Here is a 22,922-nt window from a genome sequence, read left to right on the forward strand (position 1 = left end):
CAACCCACAATATCATTTTATGAGGTGGAGTGTCGTCGTAATGGCTTGCCTGAGCTTGCGACTTAATTCAACCATGTGCCCTTACCTGATCCGCGTCACTTACCTTCACTTCAGAGATGTTCATCGGCTCTACGAAATATCCAAAAGGCTGCTTAATATCCATACAAATTAACGTTATACCCGAAGCCATGGTGGAAAACTCCAAACATGGCACTCCGCATTTCCACATAGTGTGCAGTTAAACCAGAAGGCGATTGGCTAAATGGCATAATTGTAAATGAAGAAGTGGAAATGCAATTGCGGTGTGAGGTGTACGCAATTGCAATGTTTCGCAATTGGATACTTTCAAAACTGGGATCAGTGATGCCGATCAGGTAAGGGCATTCATGGTTGAATTAAGTTGCGAGCTTTGCCAAGCCATTACCCTGACACACGTGAGCTAACTGTTGCTCTCTCTCTCTCTCTCTCTCTCTCTCTGGTGACCGAGCTAAAATAACTATCACTCACTTCAAAGGATGCATTCAAAGATTTGAGCTGTTAACCGCTCCTCAGTGACAATTTAGGTATCACACTTTAGCCTAAAAGTCTCTCCTTGAAGTACTGTATCACCCTGTAGAGTAGAATATTCTCCTTATAGATTAGCACCTTGTGAATGTCTGTGTACCCTCAGGGTTGTGAGGTTACAAATCCTTATATAGCTACAGACTGAACCTCGGAGTTCTACTTAATCTTTCTAATGATAGCGCACTGAAAATGATAGGTTGAGCCATGACATCTTCTCAAGGATGCTTAGATATAAGGATTTGATATAATCCTTGCTGTGAAGATTCTATCATTCCTATTTTGTAATGTTTATAAAGCCCGGAAATGCTGAAAGGACAGGGAAGACACTGTTCACTCGTTCTCCCTATCAGCCTATGCTGCAGTCATGACATGAACAATATCCGAGTTCCATTGAATCTTCAACGATGTTCATGACTCATGTGATAGTCCCATGTTTGAACGATTCAATAAATTCAGTGTATGTGGGAAGAACTGGAAGGATTGATGGTATTGCCGACCGCAAAAGATGTGATGCTAAAACATATTTATTTTACAAGAACAACATTCTGTATGATAATACGGTCCTCATCTTTGAAAATCTACTCTTAGCGCATATTGATAGCACATTACCTGCAGCATGGAGCCATAAATCCTTCTCTGAATTATACTTAAGAGTCAACAATGTCAGGTCTGGATAAGACTTTCATCACTCCATACATTTTCAACACACTGAGCGTTTACCGCACACTGGCTTTCTTATTTATGAATGTGGCACACAAACCCGTGAAAAGTGTGTCCTAATTGCTCCGTTCCTCCACAAAAACACGCACGCATGCACGCAGGCACGCACGCACGCACACATGCATGCACGCACACATACCCCTTTGCCCTCACGCAGAGCAATTCTTCTCCCGACATCAGCCCTGTGAACCATAACAACCCCAACCAGGTTGATTGGCAGCGTTGGAGACCTAGGTTCAGGCACGGGTTCAAATGACTCCTGGTGTTACTACACACAGAGCCAGTCTGATGCCATATCTGGGCTGTGTGAACGTGTCGTTTATCCCCCACCAGATGCGTGTCACATGTGGCGATGTTCTCTGCCAATCATCGCCCAGTCTCTGATGTTTAATTAGCTCTCATTAGAGCTCTTACTTTCTTTGTAAATAATAAATGAGGGATGGAAAATACATCAACATAAACTCTCCCTTGAGCCACAGTGGTAAACATGAATATCAACATGTCCTCTCGCTCCACAAACACAGCTGTATGATCAAGCCTTCACCTGTACTGAACAATTTTAATGGTGAAGTGAAGGTAGTCTATCTGCAAATGCATGCACGTGCACACACGCACACACACAGACACACACAGACACACACAGACACACACACACAAACACACACACAAACACACTCTCCTATTTCCATAATATATCCTCCCAGACTTCTCCCATCAATGCTCCCTGCTCGTCTCAGCAGATTTGTGTGTAAGGACGAGGAGGCCCCCAACCAAGGGTGGTGGGGGTGGGGGGTGTAGATATTACCATACCATACGCCTACATCAATGCAAAAGCTCTATAATAGGCCTTGTCATTGAAACAAATCACAGGCACGGCTTCCAGTGATGCCGGCCCAAGCCACGCAAATTCAAATTCATTTCACTCCACCGGAAAATTGGAGCGGGGGGAATTAACTTGTGATGCATTCCTAATATTTCTCTGGCAATTTGGGAAGCCCTGGTGGGGTCGACTTTATATCTCGAGGTGAGACACAAACAATTTGCCTGAGATGTATTACATTACACCCAGACGAATGATAACATTGGCCACAGCATACAAAATGAGAACAAGTCTAATCGGACTCTTCAATTTCACGGTGACACAACAAACCGTAATGAGGTGAGAACTCACAAGTGTCCTCATAAAAAGTTTAAATGCAACCAAGACATAAAAAGAGTCAATACGAAGCAGGACTGTCTTTGTCATTAATGTCCTACTGTACCTTTCCCCACTCTGTGGTGACCTAAACTATATTACCATTAATATAAATGACCTCAATACCACCTCACCTTGCAACCTGACAACCTTATCTAATCTCATGAATAAGACAAGAGATTTGTTTGCATGTCAAAACAAGTCACATTTAAATGCCTGATGAATGTATATTCACAGCAAAAGTATATGTATGTATATTCACAGCAAACACCTAAAGCACTTTGGAAGTGACAGTCTCAGTGGTCAATGCACTTCAAAAACCTTGAAAAGTTGGTCGAAAAGCAATATTTTTTCAAATAAAACCACTGTCAATACCATCAATGGTAGAGCTATTATGGGATATTATAGGTAAATTCCATCGTATTACATGGGGGTTTTCTCTCCATCTCTCTGATCAATCCTTCATATTGCTTGGCTGTGACTTCAGCAGCCTTGACCGAAATGGTTATATTACAGCTCGGCTGCGCCTAATTTTCTCATTCTGATAAGATGGGGATTGCTGCAGGTTTATGGCCTTTCGATTTACACATTGATTTTCATCATGTCGCCTTGTCAAATTAGCATGTCAAAATGGGTTTCGGGCGGGGTTACATTGTTGTGTGTTTTGAATGACAAGTGTCTCGCACAGACATTGAATTTGAAAGCGTCTCGCAAAAAAACACACGGCTTAGTTAGTTCTAACAGCGTACATTCACAAAGAATGATAAGTTAAGAATGTTCAGAATGTGCTTGGGATCGCCGTGCATCAAGATCTAATAACACAGAGATCGGAGTGACAGATTTTGCAGTTGAAAGAAAACCATAAAAATACAATCAGATGCAGCAAAATATGAGCACAAATTGGGATGAACCTAAGAAGTCCCTCTCATGTAGTGAAATCTCCCAACAGTGAATATAACCCTGCGATGGCCCAATGGACCATACCCCTCATGGATCATATTGCTAGTAAACATCGTGACAGCAAGACAGACTTCCTTTGCGTTTGATGAAACTCTACCCAGGTCTATCCGCACCTGTAGTTTACATTCACCACTCTGCCTCTTCATGTAACAGACATCAAAGGAAGTATGCCCTCCTTCCCCGGGAGATGTTGGGGGGGGGTCACTCTGGGTTGACCTGGTAGCATTGACATTGATCTCCAACTTCTGCTGGGCAAGAGCTAACTCTCTGCAGCACCCTTCATCTCTTCACAACTGTAAAAGACAGGCTTCTCAGTGTCTCACGAAAAATGTGGGGAAAAAAGTTTTCAGGAACTTAACGGTATGCATTTGTACAGTGTGGAGCTGAATTCCATCTTCGATCCTGGACATAGTGTGAACTTCTCTGGTCCCCTCTGAAGGGAGTCAGAGGTAAGGTAGGTAGTGTGGTTTTTGGTCCTACCAATGAGAAAGTAGAACCCGACAGACAATCATTTTGGAACCCTGTTTGCTAAGAGTGTTGTGCATGATTGAAGTAATACAGCTAACCACAGGTGGTTAGTTCCAAGCTGTCAAAATTCTAAATTCATTCATTTTCTGGGGGGTGTCTAAAACTGTATAATATTCATAATTTATTATGCATTTAGAAAAGACTGACTGCAATATATGAATGTCTGATAACACTTATTTTGACTAAATATGAAATTAGTTACTAGGCGATGGTGGTTATATGGTAAAAATAGTCGGGAGGGGGGGAAACATACTTCTGCCCCCCCCCCCCCGATTTTAAAGTGTTTGTTTAAGGTGCCTAGGCCAACCAGCATTACCATCCTTAATAGATCTTTTCACTTGTGCAAATATGTTCTAATTTAATGTAATAGGCTTGATTGCTGTAGATGCTGGCTTTGTGATGAACAGTAATTAGTGATGGCTTTGCGCAATTAAGTCTTACGCTTTATTACTTCAGCTAAATGCCGGCCTATCTTATTAATGACATAAGTAGCGCCCACATTCTGTTGTCTCACTCAGTTGCTGCAGTGCAATTTAAATGTTGTTTCAATATGCAACTTGATAGCCGTCATCTCATATTGTTATCCTCCCCTTGTTAGATTTGTGTACCAGAATTGCATCACTTATTCAAAAGGTTTGCTGATACAAAATTACATTGTTTCTATATTGTGGGTCTGGCCATGGTCATGTATAGTTTTGCTAAACATTGCGCTCTTATTTAAAATATTTTGCATTAGACCTTTTATCTCTATTGCCTAGAGCCCTCTGCCCTTCATATAGAGTACATGAGCAATGAAAAACGTAGACGGTCTCGAATGGGAGTGCCTCTTAAGAAGTTAAAAGCGACTGTGGGCCCTTGTTTAACAAGTTCTGCACTCTCCTGTCTGGAACGGGGGATTTTAGGAGCTGTAATAGGGAAGAGAAATCACCACGGACTGAGCTGAGCTGTCACTGTCAGCCGCACTCTGTGAAACAGCCCAAAGACATCAAGGTCAGGCACTACAGAGTGAACTGACATGGGATGGCAGCCGACTTGACTTTCTATTCAGAGGAAAGTAGCTCTGTCAGTTGCTTTAGGTGATATTAAAGAGTGTACTGTAGGAATGTGTGGTGTTTATGTGTGTGCAGAAATTGTAAATGGCATGAAATGGCCACTCTCATTAAACAGTATACTATCTTTTTACTATCTTTGTGTAGGTGGGAGGGAATTTATTACCATTCATAAGGCAGCATCCCCAATTAAAAAAAAGAAAACCTGAATCCTATTTTAGCTAGTTATGTTGTGTGTTAGCCATGTGTACTGTTGCTATCATGTGTACTGTTGCTATCATGTGTACTGTTGCTCTTCATCCCTTGCAATCCTTTCAACCTCTCCAGTTTAATCTCTTAGAAAAAAATGCACAAGTGTAACATTTATACCTGAAATAAAGAAAGAAGGGGGAGGTGAAAGGGAGGAGAGTGAGAACCTGGATGAGACACTGTAATTCAGAGAGGGTCAGTGTTTTAGATAAAGGATAATACCCAATGCCAAAGGGACTAGGGGGGCATAAAAGGTCATTAAAACTTTATGAAACGCGTTTTTGTAATGGTGCCAGTTCAAGAGGCTGGCTGTGTAGGGACTACCCCCTTGTGACCGGGACATAATGAGACTCTGGGTTGCTCTCTGATTTCAATATGACAATGCCGACGGCAAAAGCACAGCGTCCCAGAGAGGTTCCCCAGTGAGTGGATCCTCTGCTTTCAGGGCACTCGCTGGCTGAATGACTCGGGCCTGATGATCCAGATTTTGCTGGTTTTTAATTAAGCGGAAGGTCAAATCTCATTGCTCTTTACTACAGGGAACTGTTCCTGTCTGCAGAGAAGAGGAGGAGGTTGGTATTAATTATGAAGCTGATACTTTAATTGATTAAAAAGTTAAGGACTGTAGGGAGCACTTGGTGAAATTTACAGGAGTAATTTACCCTCCATGAATTTATGCTCATATTTGATCCGGTATGACAGCAAATATCCCAGCGAGATGTGTCAGATGGGTATTCACAGCTAATAAGAGTATATGGACGTCTCAAGTATAATATGTTTGTGTAACAGAGGTGATTTGGAATCATGCTGTCTTGATGCATCGCCCTGCATGAGCCCTGACTGAGACAGTTACATATATTTTACAGCTTATAAGACTACGTGGAGGTAAGACTATGTACCCTGACATCATCAACTGACCACACAGTGACTTCTCATTCACCCAGACCAGTAGAACACAGTATTGTTTTCTCTCTTTCCCGCAGTTATCTATCATTCATGAGAGAGATGTCACAGAGGGCAGGAAGTCAATTAGAATGGATGTATTTCTGACTGTTTCTCTAATTCCTCTGTCTCATGTTCGCTGGGGAGGGTTGGCAGCATATCCGAACCACTTAGGCCGCAAATGGGAGAAATCTTTCCTCGGAAGCGCTCCGTAAAAACAAACATAGGCATGATATGAAACCATGAGCCAAGCAACTCTCCTGAGAGGGCTACAATGTCAGATACACTCAATAATCTCAATTACCGCCTCAATATCACCATGAGAGGTGGAGGTCGCTGGTTGTAACCTTTTGCCTCCTTGCTGCAAAATCAAAGACTGAGAATTATATTTGGAATGCATATGGAATATGAAACCACTATTGTTCATGACTGTGACAACAAAGACAATATTATCCAGCCAAAAGTGTTTCTCATTTTTCCATGAACAGTAGGCTATATTTAGAAACTATTTAGCCAATCACACTGTTCTATACTAGCAAGTACCGGTAAACACATGCCTTAGGAAAAGCAGAGGAGGTTTGATTACCACTTCCCACACAATCTATTAAATATCTTCCCAGGGTTTTTACCCTCAAACCTTAATTTAATATTCTAGTCCTCAAACTATTATCCCACCGTTCTATTTCAAGTGCCATAAAACAGAGAAACAGGTTCAGTGGAGACAAAGCAGTATGTTTGGCTCAGTGTCTCTAAACTTTCAGCTCCTCTCTTCTCAGTCTTGAACATCTGTCAGGTCTGCCACAGCTCAGCCTAATAAACGCCTCCGACCACTACACCTGCCTGCAGGTTCCCTCTCCTCGCCTCTCCTCTCCTCGCCTGCCTCACCAGACTTCAGAGCAACTTTGAAGAAAAGAGAAAAGAAGCAGAGATTCCTCTGGCATCCCTTCACAGTCAACTCTATCAGCTCACTGTTTTGTGCTCAATTAGAGAATGTTCTAGAGGGCCTTTCATTTGGCTTTAGAGTCACAAGTGTGACCTTATTTGATGCTCTGTTCCTTCTGCAGAGGCATCCACAAACAAGCTTTTGTTTTAGGGAGAGGAGAATATGATGAAGCTATTTTTCCACGGAATGTGCTGCGATCTAAGTCTTAGCCCACCAGGAATTCAGTTTACCTTCTAATGAAAAACAAAAGGTATTATCATTAGCATAACAAGGACGATGAAAAGCCATCTTGTGTTCTGACTGGATCCAAGTAACTGAAAGAGTTCACACAGCATACTGTATACAGTATGTACTAACATCTTTTCTGCTTTTGCTTTTTTGTCTTTTTTTTTTTTTTACTAAGGTGCAAGTGCAATCTCCATGCCAACAGCTGTGTGTTTGACAAAGGGAAGCTGGGTTGTGAGTGTGAGCACAACACCACAGGACCCGACTGTGGTCGATGTAAGAGACATTACCACGGACGAACCTGGAGTGTTGGCTCCTACCTGCCTATTCCCAAAGGAACAGCTAACATATGTGAGTAGTAGACCTTGACAGCCATTTTCCATACTGTCCTGTATGTCTCTAAATGTACACACATCTGTTTTTATCATCCATCCACCTATAGTATAACTATGACAGTTATAAATGTGTGTCTCTTTTGTTCTGTCCAGTCGTACTAGTATAGCCTACCTTACCTTTCAATCTAAAACCACTTCTGTATGCGGTTACACACTGTAATGAAAAAAATAATGAGAACTCCATGACTAGTATGCGTGTCTATAATGTGGTGTGTCTGGATATCTTTCTGCCTGTTCACATGACCTTTCAGAGGCACAAGGTGTGCTTTCCAGTTATCCCAGTCGTAATCTTAGTGGAGAGAACAGGCGCATCTGTCAAATCCCTGGACTAAGGCAGGGGGCTCCTTGCCTTAATAAATCTAATGCGGGCGCTAACGCTGCACCCGCTCTGGAGCGAGGTGTATGCCCAGCTTGGGTCTGTCCAGATGGTAGGAGGCCAGCTCTCTGGTCTCTACACTGAGTTTACCCAGAGGAGAGCTGTCACGGCTGTGAAGCACAGGCCATATGCCTGCAGTACCATGACTGGTGGAGCATAGACAATGTTTTACACTGAAAGAAGTGCATTGATCTTTTGCATTATAGTACGTGCTGAGGTTTTGTTGTGTTTCTGGCTTGATTGTTTATTTATTTGTGGATGTGCGCATGCATGTGGTCATTGTGTGTGTGTGTGTGTGTGTGTGTGTGTGTGTGTGTGTGTGTGTGTGTGTGTGTGTTTGTGTGTGTGTATGTGTGTGTGTGTGTGTGTGTGTGTGTGTGTGTGTGTGTGTGTGTGTGTGTGCGCACACGTGCATGCGTTTGTGTGTCCACGCATGCTTGTGTGTGTGCGCGCGTGTTTGTCTGTGTGAACTCTAAGGAGATTGATTTCCCCCTTGTGCATCTCCAGTATTATGATTCTCCCTGCAATGTGGGGCCGGTTCTCAGATTGACAGCCCGTTATTAAAAATCCAACACTTGGACGCATCTGCACTGAACTGATGAAACCCAGATCTAGCCATATCAAAAGCAATATTACGACTTGTTTGGCAGGAACATAGAATGCAATAACGTTGCATATGGCACTAACGTAATAACATCACTCGCCCCAGGGGTGAATACACTTTTGTCTTGAATTATCCTTATTCTCTACATAAGTGAAGCCCAGTTCTATCTGCAACATGCATTTTGTTCCTTTGGCCGTTCATATTCCCCTTGAGGATATTCAACACATATAAAGACAAATTTGCTGAAAGTGGAAAATTTAATTATGGTTTAATAGCTTTCATCTGTCATCAAGGCATCCTCTTTAATCACAAGGGTAATTTATCTCCCAGGTAGAGACATGGGGTATTACATATTCAGGACCTAAGGTACTGTTTGCAGATATACTGTATGAATGGACGTGACCCTCCATGTGTCAGGTGTGTGCATGTGTGTGTGAGTGTGTATGTATGTGTGTGTGCGTGTGTGTGTGCGTGTGCGTGTGCGTGTGCGTGTGCGTGTGTGTAAGGCTTCCCTCCCTCAATGTTTGAAACAATGCCTGAAAGTTGCCTGGAGAGACCAAGAGGAATCGGTTCTGGAATGATGTTGACAGTCCACTTTGCAGGGAGCTTTGAGTCATCTTCTCTAACAAAACAGGTTCAGAGGTTAAGAAGGGTTTGGGTTGGAGCTTGATAGAACTGTCGAATAGGTTTGGGCTTTAAAAATACCTATTTTGTCCATTCGCCATTTTTTCCAGCCAGTATTGGGACATGGTTTCTATTTGTCAGTCTACTGCTCGAAGTGTTAGGAAAGGCATACATACTTTGCTTTCAGTTGCTGCCATAGGACGTAATTGCCGGCAGTTGTTATGATTTCCCAAGCTGTAATTAGTAGATGAATGAATACAAACAAGGGGAGAAATTCTTCCAAAACGTAATCACAGACTGCCTTTCATTTGCCTGCAAACAAAAACAATTGAGACGTATTGAACAGGCATGGAGATGTCTGTGATTGCAGGGAAAGTGCAGCCCAACTGCTGGTGAAAACAATGAAAGCAGAAGGCTAGGAGCCAGCTAGCATTAATATACGGTTCAAACAATGGTGCCATTGTGCAATCATGACGACCATAATGTGACAAATAGCCCTCTACATGTTAATGGGTTCTACAGATTCATGTTTTGGTTGTTCATTATGTCATGATCCATTCATTCTTAGCCAATAAAAATGAATAGAACTACAGCTGGTACAGAGCATGAAGTCATGATAGTTTCATAGTACAGCTATGTTGTGTACATTTGACCAGCATTGGGCATTCTCCCCTGTTACCCCCCTGTACAAGTTCTCTCCTGCTAATAAAATATATTAAAAAAAAAGAAAAAACTAGCCTACTGGCATTACGACTGCCAATGGCCCCTGGTGTGAGCATTGATTATTTTGTCTTATGATGACTGTTGGATAGATGATTCACTTACTTAAACAAATGTATTTGTTGTACGTCGCTTTGGATAAAGGCGTCTGCTAAATGCCATAAATGTAAATGTAAATGGCATGCATGGAAAATCAGTTGCCTAGATTGGGCCATTCCTGAAGAAGTAAACTCTTGTTGTCGTTTTTTGTTGTTGTTGTTGTTGTTGTTGTTGTTGTTGTTGTTGTTGTTGTTGTTGATAATGACAGAGCACTGCAATTTCCATTTTGATTCTGTTGACATTTTGCCATTCCAAGCGGCTGATTATCATCAGGAGGGCTTGTGTGTAGTCCTATGCAGTGTCCAGGATTCACTGTTGTGGCATAATTGTTAATCAGTGTGCAGTGTGGGGTGGTGCTGCCTGGAATGGCTCTCTGACAATGGCTCTCTGAGGACTGACAATCTTTGAGTAAAAGTCAAGAGGTTTCAACAAATGATCAAAGTGAAAATGAATTTCTGTTTTGTCAGAGTGCGCAATAAGTCATTTTAATCTGTAATCTTTATCTTTCTTTTGAATCTTTCTTCAAGAATATTGTTGTACTTTTCAACCTCAACTCAACACATTTTTTCATATTGTTAACAGTTTGCTGTTTTACAATATACTGGATTTTTTGGGGCACAGATGAAATATAATGCATACTTTGATAATGTGTTGTCCCGTTCTGTTCACAGGTATTCACAGCAGTCATGGACCAGTGCGTAAGTAAATCACATTTTGAAATTGGCATGCCTGCAATAAATGACAAATCCATTTGATATGGATTGTTGATTTCTCTTTTTATTTATTTATCTATCTCCCATTTGTTTGTTGAGTCATGAATACAAATGTTATGTCAAGGACAAGGATTTGAAAAGAAACTGTCACAAAGTAGCCTACTTCAGTATCTCTCTCTGCTAGTCTCTTTCAGTTAAATTTGCCTGTCTCATTCAGAGCTTGTCAGAAGTGTATCTGTTAGCAGAATAGCTTTTGAAACCAACTTCACCTTGCATACCACAACACTAGATTCAAAACAAGTTGCTCTGTCATAGTCAATGTTCATATCCCCATATCACCATGGTGAACATCTTTAAGCTACCTCTGCTTGTCAAAATACACACCCAACCATGCTGCATGAGAAAGACAAGAAGTAATTTAGCCTTATCAGTCCACACCCCACAAAAAAGCCATAAAGACCCCATAGTTTCTATCAAAACTTGAATATCTAAACCACCTTCGCGCAGATGGTGCACAATGTCTAGTCATGCATGTACGTACATACATCATTGAGTGTCATTATGACTAATTCAAGTACAAGATCTGTGCATGCTGTCCGTGTGCATTCAATCTAACCCAGCATGAACTATAGTATCTGATCAAATAAACTCACTGTAGGCTAACATATGACCTCTCCCATTTTTACACAGATCAAGCAAATGCTTCATCTCTCGGTGTTGCAAACCGTAATCAAGGTAGGCTGTGTAGGCTTTATCTCTACAAACATTAGCATAGTGAGAGCAATATAAATATATTAAAAAAGGAGGGCAATTTAAAGATGAAAAAAAAAACATTTATGAATTGATGGGGGGCTTACAATTATCTTCACCACACACACACACACACACACACACACACACACACACACACACACACACACACACACACACACACACACACACACACACACAAACACACACGCTGCCACTTACAAGCCAGACACCTCTGTATGTGAACACTGCAAGGAACAGTCCACCTCCAATGATCACCTCCACCTCCTCCGCCTGCCAGGCTCTTTGATCATTCCCTCCATTTTAATGACTTGAATCCTCTCAGGAGGTGCATCCCCTCTGCCATTCACACACAGAGAGAGGGAGAGAGAGAAAGAGAGAAGGGAAAAGAGGTGAGGAAAAGGGAAAAGAGAAGAGAGAGGACGCTACTGGGGGGGGGGGGGGGTGTAGATTGATCTCAAGCTATCTCCAGATAATCCTCATGCACAGATACCCTATTTAGCAAGTGTTGCAGCGAGCCTGCATGCCTGCCCTCACAGCCAGAAGAAGGAAATTAAAAGGAGACTTTTAGGGATTTCTAGGATCAAGGAAAAGCACAAGGGGGATCTTCACTGGTTATTTCCCCATATCTTTCTCCTTGAGCTGTGGGTGTGACTAGACAATGTAAATAATCCTATACATGCCCCATATTTTATCAGTCACTGTGGTAAATAGTGCTAGTGCGCTGCTGATAGCTCATATTGAGCTCAAGTCATAACTAATGGGCTTGGCAGCTAACTAATGAAATAAAAGGAGATGGCTGAACTTGAATTACAGCTCAAGCTGACATCATGGAGCAAGATATTGATCAGATGTAATTGAAGCATCACCATTCAGTTTCACTGCCGACTGTATAATTAGCAACTCCACTATCTGAAAACTGTCTCCAGCGTAATTAAGAATTGCACTGATGGATCTATTTAAGACATACTGTATTTAACGCGATTCCATGATTTAATTACAGGCTAAACATATTAGAGAGGTAACATCTGACTTGTGATGACAGAAAACTGGATGTTATTATTATATTAGTATAATAATGTATATTATTATATTAGATTCCTGTAAGAGGAGTTCATGCAACAAACAGTATCTTTAACAAACGTTATCCAAACTATCACACAACTTCCAGCTTTACTACATCATACACTATCTAAGACTCTTAACTTGACGATCATTGAAAAGTGACAGACTGTGCTCTGGAATACTGATTTGTCACTCTCAATTCCATGCAACATTAAGGGGTGCCATATTTCACAAATCAAAATCTCACAGTTTATATTTTAGTAGAACACGTCAAGGAGTTCACAGTTCTTCAGAATAGGGGATCAGAGAACTGCCTGAGCATGTTTGGGTGACAGATTGTCCCTTTGAAAACAGAATAAAATCTATGGAATGGTAACCCTGTCTGCATATTGGGTCTGACTCTGTGGTTTCTGTGGTCACATAGTCTGTTTGTTTTTTTGGTGACCTGCTTTGCAATACTCAATCCCTCATGGACTAACTGATTCATTTAGAGGATAATTTAATACATGACAAACAACACAACAGCATTTGCCATAAATGATCAGTCAATCACTGTTGAGTGAATCAAACTCCTCACTTAGAAGAAGGTTTGGCTATTATATAAGTCAAGCAGTCATTGAGTATCAGTACAGTACAGTACTGTAGAGACACTGGACTATGACGATCTGCTTGCAATACCATGGCCTTAGGACGTATCTGTTTTGACAGTTCCCCTGTAGAAGTGTCACACTATCTGACAAAGGTGCAATGCTGCACATATGTCTCAGGGACACTGTGTTTGCTCCTTGGCCAGGACTTGAACCTTAGTGTTCTCACAGTGTCAAGGTCCAACACAAGTGCAAATACAAGTGAGACTTTTAGTTAACGCATGAGGCGATTAACTGGAGAGCTGTCTAAATAGATCTGGCTAATAGACTAGGCATATGGAGAAACTACAAGAGGATCTGTTTAACGATGACTTAGTTTGAGTGCCAAGCAATGTGGGATATTATACTGTACATTCCACTCACCCATCTCCATGTGAGATCATAGCGATCTCGTCCTACGCGTTCGCCTGTGTTTGACACTGGACTTCAGAAGAGTCAAGTCTGCCAAAGCAGCAGCCGCTGTGCCTTCATCTCCGCCTGCTCAGTCCCAATCCCTCATAAACTCTGGGCTAAAAGATGCTTCCAGAAAGACAATGGCAATTGGGGGTCTTGTGGAGGACATTGAGCACATGGATAATCCCTCGAACACTGCCAACAAAGTAAACTTGCAAAGTCTGGAGATTAGGAGTTTTGAATGTTAGAGTCAGTCTGCTGAGAAATTACACACAATAGCAAATATTAGCCACATTGAAAATCTGCCAGAATCTGTCAAATACTTGGCTCTTTGAATGAGGTTAAGCCGAGAACGTCAAAGAATGTTAAAGAAATTAAAAATTCTTCAGACATATTGGGAATGCCCAAGTTCTGAAATGTTTAATGGAATTTCCCCATTGCTATTTGAATCCATTCATTCATATGGGGTTTTGGTATGAACAAGCCATATTACAGCAAACCAAAAAATAAGATAATCATTTATGCAGGGTTAAATATTATACTTACATAACTAGGCAAGAATGACATCTGACAATGTTCTGAGAACAGTTGAAAAGTATGGTACTTATTTACAGTGTTCTCAGAACATTACATCAATTGTTCATTATTATTCAGAAGGATCTAAAGTAATGAGGGACTTCATACTGTAAAGAGATCAGCTCAACCCAACAATGGTTATCTCTCTTTGATCAAAACCATTTAGCAAATGGTCAGGGCATTGGGCAATGGTCAGAGAAGGAGAAACATTTCCTGATTTACTGTACATATGAGTTGTTCCCTTATAATAAGCACACCCTAGGTTACTCTGTATCATGTTTTCAAATAAATGAAGTAGTACGTGTGTTGTATGGCATCCTCACCCCAGTGGAGTGTGTCTGCTGTAAAGTTTACAGTAGCGGCTAATCTCACATTGTTTGCTGCATCACATGCACATGCCTATTTGCATACCAAAGGTACCCATCCTGTGGAGTTCTTGGTAGGAGGGAAGGAAGAGAGGATTGTTCAACCCCTGTGCTCTCATGAGCCCATTCACTCCTCCATGTGCTTACTGCCACAGGGAACCAAATTCAATTCTGCTTTTCCCACAGAGAGTATGAATCACTCAACAATGCTCTGCATTTCCCCAAACTCACCCATTATTTACTTCACTGCCGCTGCCATGATTTATTTGTTCTTCTGTTTAGGGGCTATTTTCTCTGAATTCCCTGTGGTATCCCTAAAAATACCCCTGCAAGGTCTTTCTATGGTCACTGTCATAAACAATCATTCACACATCCGTAGTCTTGTTTTTGAGAAGAAGAAAAAGAAGCTGTGGCTGTGCTCCAATACTCACAAATGGCCTCTTTACCGTGTCTTCTTAGTCTTGTGTACAACATTGGTTTCACCTCCGCGGACATAGAGGAAAAAGGGAAAAGGAGACCAGCTAGTCTTTTGTGAACTTGATATGCTCTGCCTTTCTGTCACTGACTGATCTGTTAATCACCTCTCCCTCTCTCCCTCCCCCCTCATCCCCCTTCCCTTCTTGCTCTTCACAGCTCGGGTGTGTGACAACGCGTTGCTACGCTGTCAGAACGGTGGCACGTGCCATCACCACCAACGTTGCCACTGTCCTCCAGGCTTCATGGGCATTCTGTGTGAGAGAGCGCGGTGCCAAGACCCTGGGGGGTGTGAGGACCCCTTGTCTGGACACCCATCCCTCCATCACCTTCTGGTTGGTCCTCAAAGTGTTCTTCTCCTCCTACTGCTCCCCCTAGTGGTCATCTCGATTTCGCTCTGCTGAGAGACCGCCCACAAGGCCTTGTTGCATCCTGAGAGACAACAAACCAAAACCTTTGACCGATGGCAAGGCTTGAGAAGGACCCTCAGCCCCAAAGACATGGGGCAAGGGTACACTGAAAGCAAATGTGGATTATTTAATGGGTTAAATCAACTTTATTTTGTATCAAAAGCCCCCATGACCATGGATGAGGTTATAAAGTGCAATATGCTGTGCACTCATAAAGTGGATGGATTAATGAAGCCATGCTAGATGATACAAGAGAGGTAAAGACAGCCTGGCAGAATCACAACGGTCTTAAAATCTCACAATAGCAACATATTCTTGGACCTCTTTGTTTCAAAATGGCGGCTGCAAATACTGTTGACATCGGAGACAGACTGACTCTTCTCATATAGACTGACCAACATTATGTGAACCCACACATTAAAATTGTACAAAATATTTAAAAAAAACACTTGAACTCGGAAATATCATCTGTATTGCAGATTGGGATTAGGCGATGCCACTGTTGGAAAATCTCTTCTTTCTCCCCCTTTCTTCACTGCCTCTTCCCCCTTGTGAACCTCCCCCCTTCCCCTTCCCCCACTTTTTCCCAACTGTGCTTTGGTGACTCTATGGTGATTTTCATTGGCTGAAAGGCATTCTTGTTTTGTCAAATTTCTGCACACATGTTACAACCATGCCCCTTGACTACCAGTCAATCACCTGCTAGAGTACCTGTACATGTTTTCTGTTGGAGGCTTTGTAGTCATGGCAATGCTTGAGCTCACCTGTTTGGAAAACATGTACTGTAATATACATACTGTAACTGTATTTAATTTTTGTACAAAAAAAAGATATTTTCATGACTAAGCAAATGAAAAGATGTATTACTTTTTTTTTTGTATTGTTGCCGACCTGGGTGCCAGGGCAACTGGAGATGTCGACTATGAATGCATAAAGATGTGGTTTTTTTATTTCTCTGCTTTTGTGGCACATGGCTCTCTTCAACTGAGACCTGGTGACAAAGAATATGTTTACATACATAAACACTTAAATACAGAACAGTTCCACCAAAGGGCAATGTGTTATTGTTGTTTTACTGCAGAACATTTCAGAAGAAAGTGCATATAAGAACCTATTATTATTGGGGGCCGGCAGTAAAAGAAAGTGTGTATTGTTGCTGGTACTGTAGCCTTTCTACATTTTACAGTACCTAAACTCCACTCTTCCATTATTTCTCATAAGATGCACGGTGGTGTTCTGTAGATCTCATGCTTAAACCCATGTGTACATTTTTATCATTTTTTTCCTATCACCCATTGTTTTTATCACCCATGTGTAAATTTACCATCTGGCTAAGAATGAGAGTGCATGACTTTAATTAAGGCTGCCCAGCTAAGAATAATAATCAGATTTAATCCATGAATCTAATGGAGAGGGGAACATTTGCTGATCTTGTTCAATTTACAACCTGTGTCCTGCTGTGGTTGTCTCTATATAGCCACAAGGTTGGAAATTACCTTTGATTCATGGAGGATCACTGAATGGAAATGAAGTCACTCCTAGACAGTGACATATTGAACACTGTAACAAATGTAATATGTGAGATTAATTTCCCCGCATAGGGATGACATTAAAGACCTAATTGTATGATACAGTAGTCTAGATAGTCTAGGTGCTTCTCTTGAAATGCCATAAAGAGAAGAATGGTGCATATTTGTTACTACAGAAATGGCCTCTTTCAAAAACAATCCCTTGTTGACCATTACTGAGAGATATCTGGGATGGCAGAGTATGATGAATTACTGTATGTGTACTCCAGGGGAGGCTGGTGGAGGTAGAAATTGGAGGATGGGCTCGTTGTAATGTATGGAATGGAATGAGGAATGGTATCAAACACATGTGTTTGATACCATTCCCTATTCCGTACCATGCATTACAATCAGCCTGTCCTCCAATTTCTACCTCCACCAGCCTCCTCTGGTGTGTTTACCAGTATAGAATAGAGTTACATACAGAGGAAAAACTAAGAAGAATGTGCACAGGGTAGAAGGAATGGATCATATTATTAAATGCCATAAAGAGATTTTTCTTTTTCAGTTTAACCATGTTTTAATGAGATCCCACACAAGCTACCATCAGTATAGATCTGTGTTGCCAGGTGAAGTTGTCAGGGGTTACAGGTCAGCACTGGTCCATGGAGTAGGTCCTTAAATTAAGCAAAGTTCACCTCTCTTTATACCTCATGTCATTGAAAGCACAGGCTTGGTGCTTAATTGACAGAACCAATCAATATCAATTATAATGTCCCAATAATACAGACAAACAGAGACCCAAAGCATTATAACCTTGGTGATGTTCTCAGGCACAGAAATGAATACACATCAATGTTAATTTTTAAAGAGTTTTGAAAACATTTATATGTCTCCAACATCAACACTATATATACTATATACTATATATACGATATATATATATATAATATTACATAATAATACAAAGAGTATCATTACCCGTGGATTAATGGTTAGGGTGTTAATGGTTGTGTTCAAGGATCCGTCTACAAAGGATGATGAGTACAGTAGGACACTTGAGAGTGTCTGATAATATTATCAGGCTGAGAGGTTTCAGAGCTGAGATGAAGAGGTCTGAAGAGTGCTTTACAACGTGTGTTAGTGCAATAAAACTTGACACTTTTATGAGATTTGTCCAAGGCTTTTGCACACCCGTGTTTGGCCATTTCACACAACTTTTTGAAGTTTACGTCGAAGTCTGGTGCACTTAGATACAGATTTTTCCCAGGAGGTTGATGGTATATGGCTGTAAAGGGATGATAACTCTAAGCCGTAGAAGCAGGTACCAGACACTTTTGAAACATACATCTTCAACCATAGTACTAAAACGAACACTATCTTTCCTGTAGGCTACATGAACTGCTTACTAAGACAGTGTGGATATGTTTATGGCTAACCTTTCTTCTGCACACAACATCTAGGAACAGTTATGAATGTAAGTGTAAGTGTTTCAATTAGCATACTGGTACACATTTCTCCAAAAGGGTACATACTGTACATGCAGATAAGGGTCGAGATATCAAAACAATTACCTAGGTCATCGTCAAAGTGCAAAGAAGGCTATGACATTGTTGAATACAAATCTATTGGGATATGTTGTATTTATGGAGCTGGGCTTACACAGTGGGTGGCTGAGGTATTGATACACTGGATGGTCACACTGTGTGCATGCATGGAGGAAAATGGCTGGGGATTTTGTTGGCTGCTAGTGTTTTCTTCTCTTCCGAGACACAGAAGTGTCTTGAGCTTTCCTTTTCACTTCATCTTCTTCTTCAAGAGAGAGAGAGAGGGTATTAGGTGGACATTTTTAGACATGAGTCGTCCTTGGGTTCTGCCGCTGTCAGCGTCGATGGCACCGACAGTGACTTACATAACCAAAGACTAGGGGTGTTCTGTATCTGTGAAAGAATGTGCTCAGCAGCTACTGGGAGGATCAGCTTATTAGCAATCCATATCCATATTCAATTCAGCCATGTCTCTGCAAAACACTAGACATGTACTGCATTTGCAAACACAAGATAGTATTGTTCGGGGGGGGGGCAAGCTTAACTTTTCTCTCATTCTGTACTGCAAGTTATGCAGTTGTTGATGCCTCAGTTAATCTCTGATCTGTGTACAGTCCCTTGGTTCTCTGGTGGGAAAGGAATTTCTCTCACTATCAGTGGATTATTTAAATATTCATCATGTTTATGCTAAAAAAATGGGGCCGCAAATGACTGACTAATTTAAACTTTTCCTCTGGCTGGTTTTCGCATAATGGAGTTTCAGATCAAGAGTTTGTGAAGTTCAAGGTGTACTAGCCAATTAGAGATCATTATGATCATAGCCTTTTCTGAACAAAGGCAAACTACTACAGTAGCACATAAAAGACCATTCATTTTCAAAATGAGCATCAAGACTTCCAGTCTAAATTGCTCATCAGCAGTCCAGTTCTGCACCAGTATAATGAACAGAGAGACCTCCAGCCATTGAACGAAGTTCCTTTATGCTTTAGTTACTGTTGCCATGACCAAGGATATCGTGTCTCACTGAAAGATGTTCTAAAGGATGCACTGAAGGATCTTCTGCACATACCAAGTTCCTGGAGGGTATGTAGGCCATTCTTTATCATCTCTCTGATAAAAAAGAATTACAATAATTTTTTCTCTTCATTTTCAAAGCTTTTACACCAAATACACAAATAGTTCGGCAGTATGCAGTTCCACAGTACAACAGCAACATCAAACAGAAGTTTCGTAACAGTATAGCAGTATTCTATTCAGAGGAATGTTGAATAGCCTCTGGAAGAAAACAATGGGTTTCCTGGTATTCGTACAGGGAAATATACACAACAGAACTCTACAGTACAATGCCAGATACGCTTCTTTTGGTATTTCAGCCTTTCATGAAGACCGTACACAAGCCAGCCATGGGATATCAAGGACTGTTTTTTCTGTACTCTTCCCTTGCAAAGAGCAGCTCAGATTACAAAGGAGGGGATGTAATTAAGATGTTCCACCAGAACAAATCAATAGATACTGGGGGGACTTTTTCTCTCTGTGTAATACTGTACCCAACTCTAGAGAGCCAGCATGGAGGGTAACTCCTATGCCTTGGGTACAGTATAGTATTTGTATTATCTGCATGAAGACAAATAGATTGTCAGAAGGCAAGAAATCGACTGGACAGATAGAAAGACAGACATACTGTTCTGTACAGAATAATGAACAAATGAACAGACAGAGGAGCGATGGAAGGATCTCCTACGACTGTTATGACTTCATATTGCCTGTGTGTTTCCAGACGCATCAGTCTGCCATACTACTTATACTGTACTGTAGCTCTTATGTTGCATTTGCAAAAAGTAAAGAGGCCTTTGGAGTGACTATCAAGTCTTATTGTTTTCCTTTCTTAACAGGTTTCACTATTCATACACACACATACTATACAGTACACACTCTCTCTCTCTCTCTCTCTCTCTCTCTCACACACACACACACACAGACACACACACACACACACACACACACACACACACACACACACACACACACACACACACACACACACACACACACACACCAGCACCTGCACACACACATGCGCATCAACCCACACACACACTGTCCTTCCCCCCCTCCGTGTACAATGGGAGGTTCTGTTCTCTTGGACTTAATCGATCAGCTTCCTCCAGCAGTGGACATTTTATTGAGTCATGTCCATTTGAACTGCGACACATCAGGAATGGCACTTATGGAGGGCTGAGACAAGCAGGCCATCTGTGGGTTTATGAAGCACCCATTCACAGGCTAGACACCACAAGGACACAGCGTAGATCACGACTGCCTCCACTGGCACAACACAACACAGTAGGCTTGACTACATAGAAAAATAACAAGAATGGGAAAGTTTGAGTTCTACTGTAGCTACCATACAAACTGGTTTTGTGTGAATACATTGATGAATGCCTCCTTCCTTCGTTCCGTTGCTTTGTCTTAGGAGGCTTCAGAGATCTTACTGAATTGCCTGAGTGAAAGCAAGGTTTCTACAGTATCATTGTATTTTCCCATGATCACAAGGATGAGAGAATAATGAATGCTAACATTATTCCACTGCCCTTTTTGGAATAGGAAATTGGGTTTAATAATGAGTCTTTTCCTTTTGGATTTGTTAACTTTAGGATAGGTCTCCTCTGTATCTTTTATTGTATAAGTTCTTACTTAATAGTCAATGTGGAGCAGTATACTGTACACAGTAACAAGCATCTTTTAACAATTAAAGAGGCATAGAGCATGCACATAGAATTAATACATTTGGAAATTTAATTCAGAGGATGAAATTCCTTGAGTTGCACCAAGGCCGCAATAAAAAACATTAGCCTTCCCCTCACGTTCAGAAACCAATCTGATATCCCCTCATCTAAATACAATTCAATACATGCCAGCAATCGTCTGTGCTGCTACAGATGGTAATGCCCCCTCTCTCCCATTCAGTGTCATGGGGTATCATACCTCTTGTCTATTTTCTCAGAGCAGAACCCAGCTCTCCTGGTCTTCAGAGCCTTGCCCAAATTGCAAATCTGGCCCCAGTCGGGATTGGCACCGCCAACCCCCCAACACCCTGTCGAAGAAATTATTTATGTATCAGACCGACGGCGTCCATAAATAAAAGATGCCTTTCCCAAGCCTTGTGCCTGTGTTCCCAGTGCCTGGAATAAAACCGTTTATCCTCATTTTAAACATGTGCTGGGTGGAGAAGAGGAGGGGAGGAGGCGGGGGGGGGGGGGGGGGGGGCACCCTGGTGGGTACTGAGCCTCCAAGCCACATAAACAATACTGAATAGACTAACAACACATGAAATATTCCCAGTTTAAAAACAGAGGGAATAATGTTGATGGTGTTGATTACTTACAGAATCACCCTACTTACTGTACAATGGCAATGGGATGTGGTTGGCTTGCACTGGTGTGTGCTGTACATGCAGGGTTGTATAGGTATCGGAACACATGTATTCATAATACGTATTGAGAATGCATTTTTGAAGTATTCAGTATTCTGGTATGATACATTTTAAAAATTGGTATTCAGTATACAGATACTTTCATAAATAACAACATGAATACATTTAGAATATGCAACAGCCAGCCAACTCAATCTAAAAATGTTTTTTCTCTGCTGTAGTCAGTGGTTAAGCAGTTCACAAGCTTATTTGCCGATTGCCAGTGATATGATTTCCATGCCCCTAAGGATTTACACTTTTTACTATTAAAATATGTTGGGAAATATTTCTTCAGTGTTCTTTAATCAGTTATTTTCTGTGCTCTCTGCTCCTGTTTACAAAAAAAAAGGATTCAGTATACTGAATACATTTTGAGCCATGTATTCAGTATTCAGTGTTTGAATAGTATAGAATAGTATTCTGTACAACCCTGTGTATGTATACACATGAGTATTACTGATATACAAATCACATGAGCCTCCATAGTTTTGGTGAATCAGGGACTCATGGATGGCCTTCTTTCTGGTGTGCAGAGAACAGGTTGGTGAGCTTGTTAGAGAAAAGAAACACGTAGGGATAAGTGGGCAGAGGTCAGGGAAGAGAGAGAAAAGAAAGAGGCAGACAGACGACAGGCTGCAGAGAAAGAAAGAGAGAGAGAGAGAGAGAGAGAGAGAGATAGAGAGGAGGGAGAGAGGGAGAGAACGAGAGCGAGATAGCACAGAGAAGAGAGAAACCTTGCTCACAAAAGCAGATGCCATGAAACAATGCTTCCCTGATGGACAGAGAGT

General features: G+C 41.4%; 1 protein-coding gene across 1 annotated transcript in view; it reads left to right on the top strand.

Moving 5' to 3' along the window:
* Positions 1-15,601, top strand: part of LOC310819219 (netrin-G1-like) — a gene marked incomplete at both ends in the record, with an annotated part of 30,365 nt that extends 14,764 nt beyond the window's left edge. The window contains 4 exons of the mRNA XM_083690463.1: positions 7,554-7,726; positions 10,865-10,891; positions 11,597-11,641; positions 15,357-15,601. Coding sequence (XP_083546589.1) covers positions 7,554-7,726; positions 10,865-10,891; positions 11,597-11,641; positions 15,357-15,601 — 490 coding nt within the window. The remainder of the gene's footprint in view (positions 1-7,553; positions 7,727-10,864; positions 10,892-11,596; positions 11,642-15,356) is intronic.
* Positions 15,602-22,922: the final 7,321 nt, after the last annotated feature.

The sequence above is a fragment of the Argentina silus genome (assembly GCF_951799395.1).
Source record: "Argentina silus genome assembly, chromosome: 18".
Taxonomy (NCBI): Eukaryota; Metazoa; Chordata; class Actinopteri; order Argentiniformes; family Argentinidae; genus Argentina; species Argentina silus.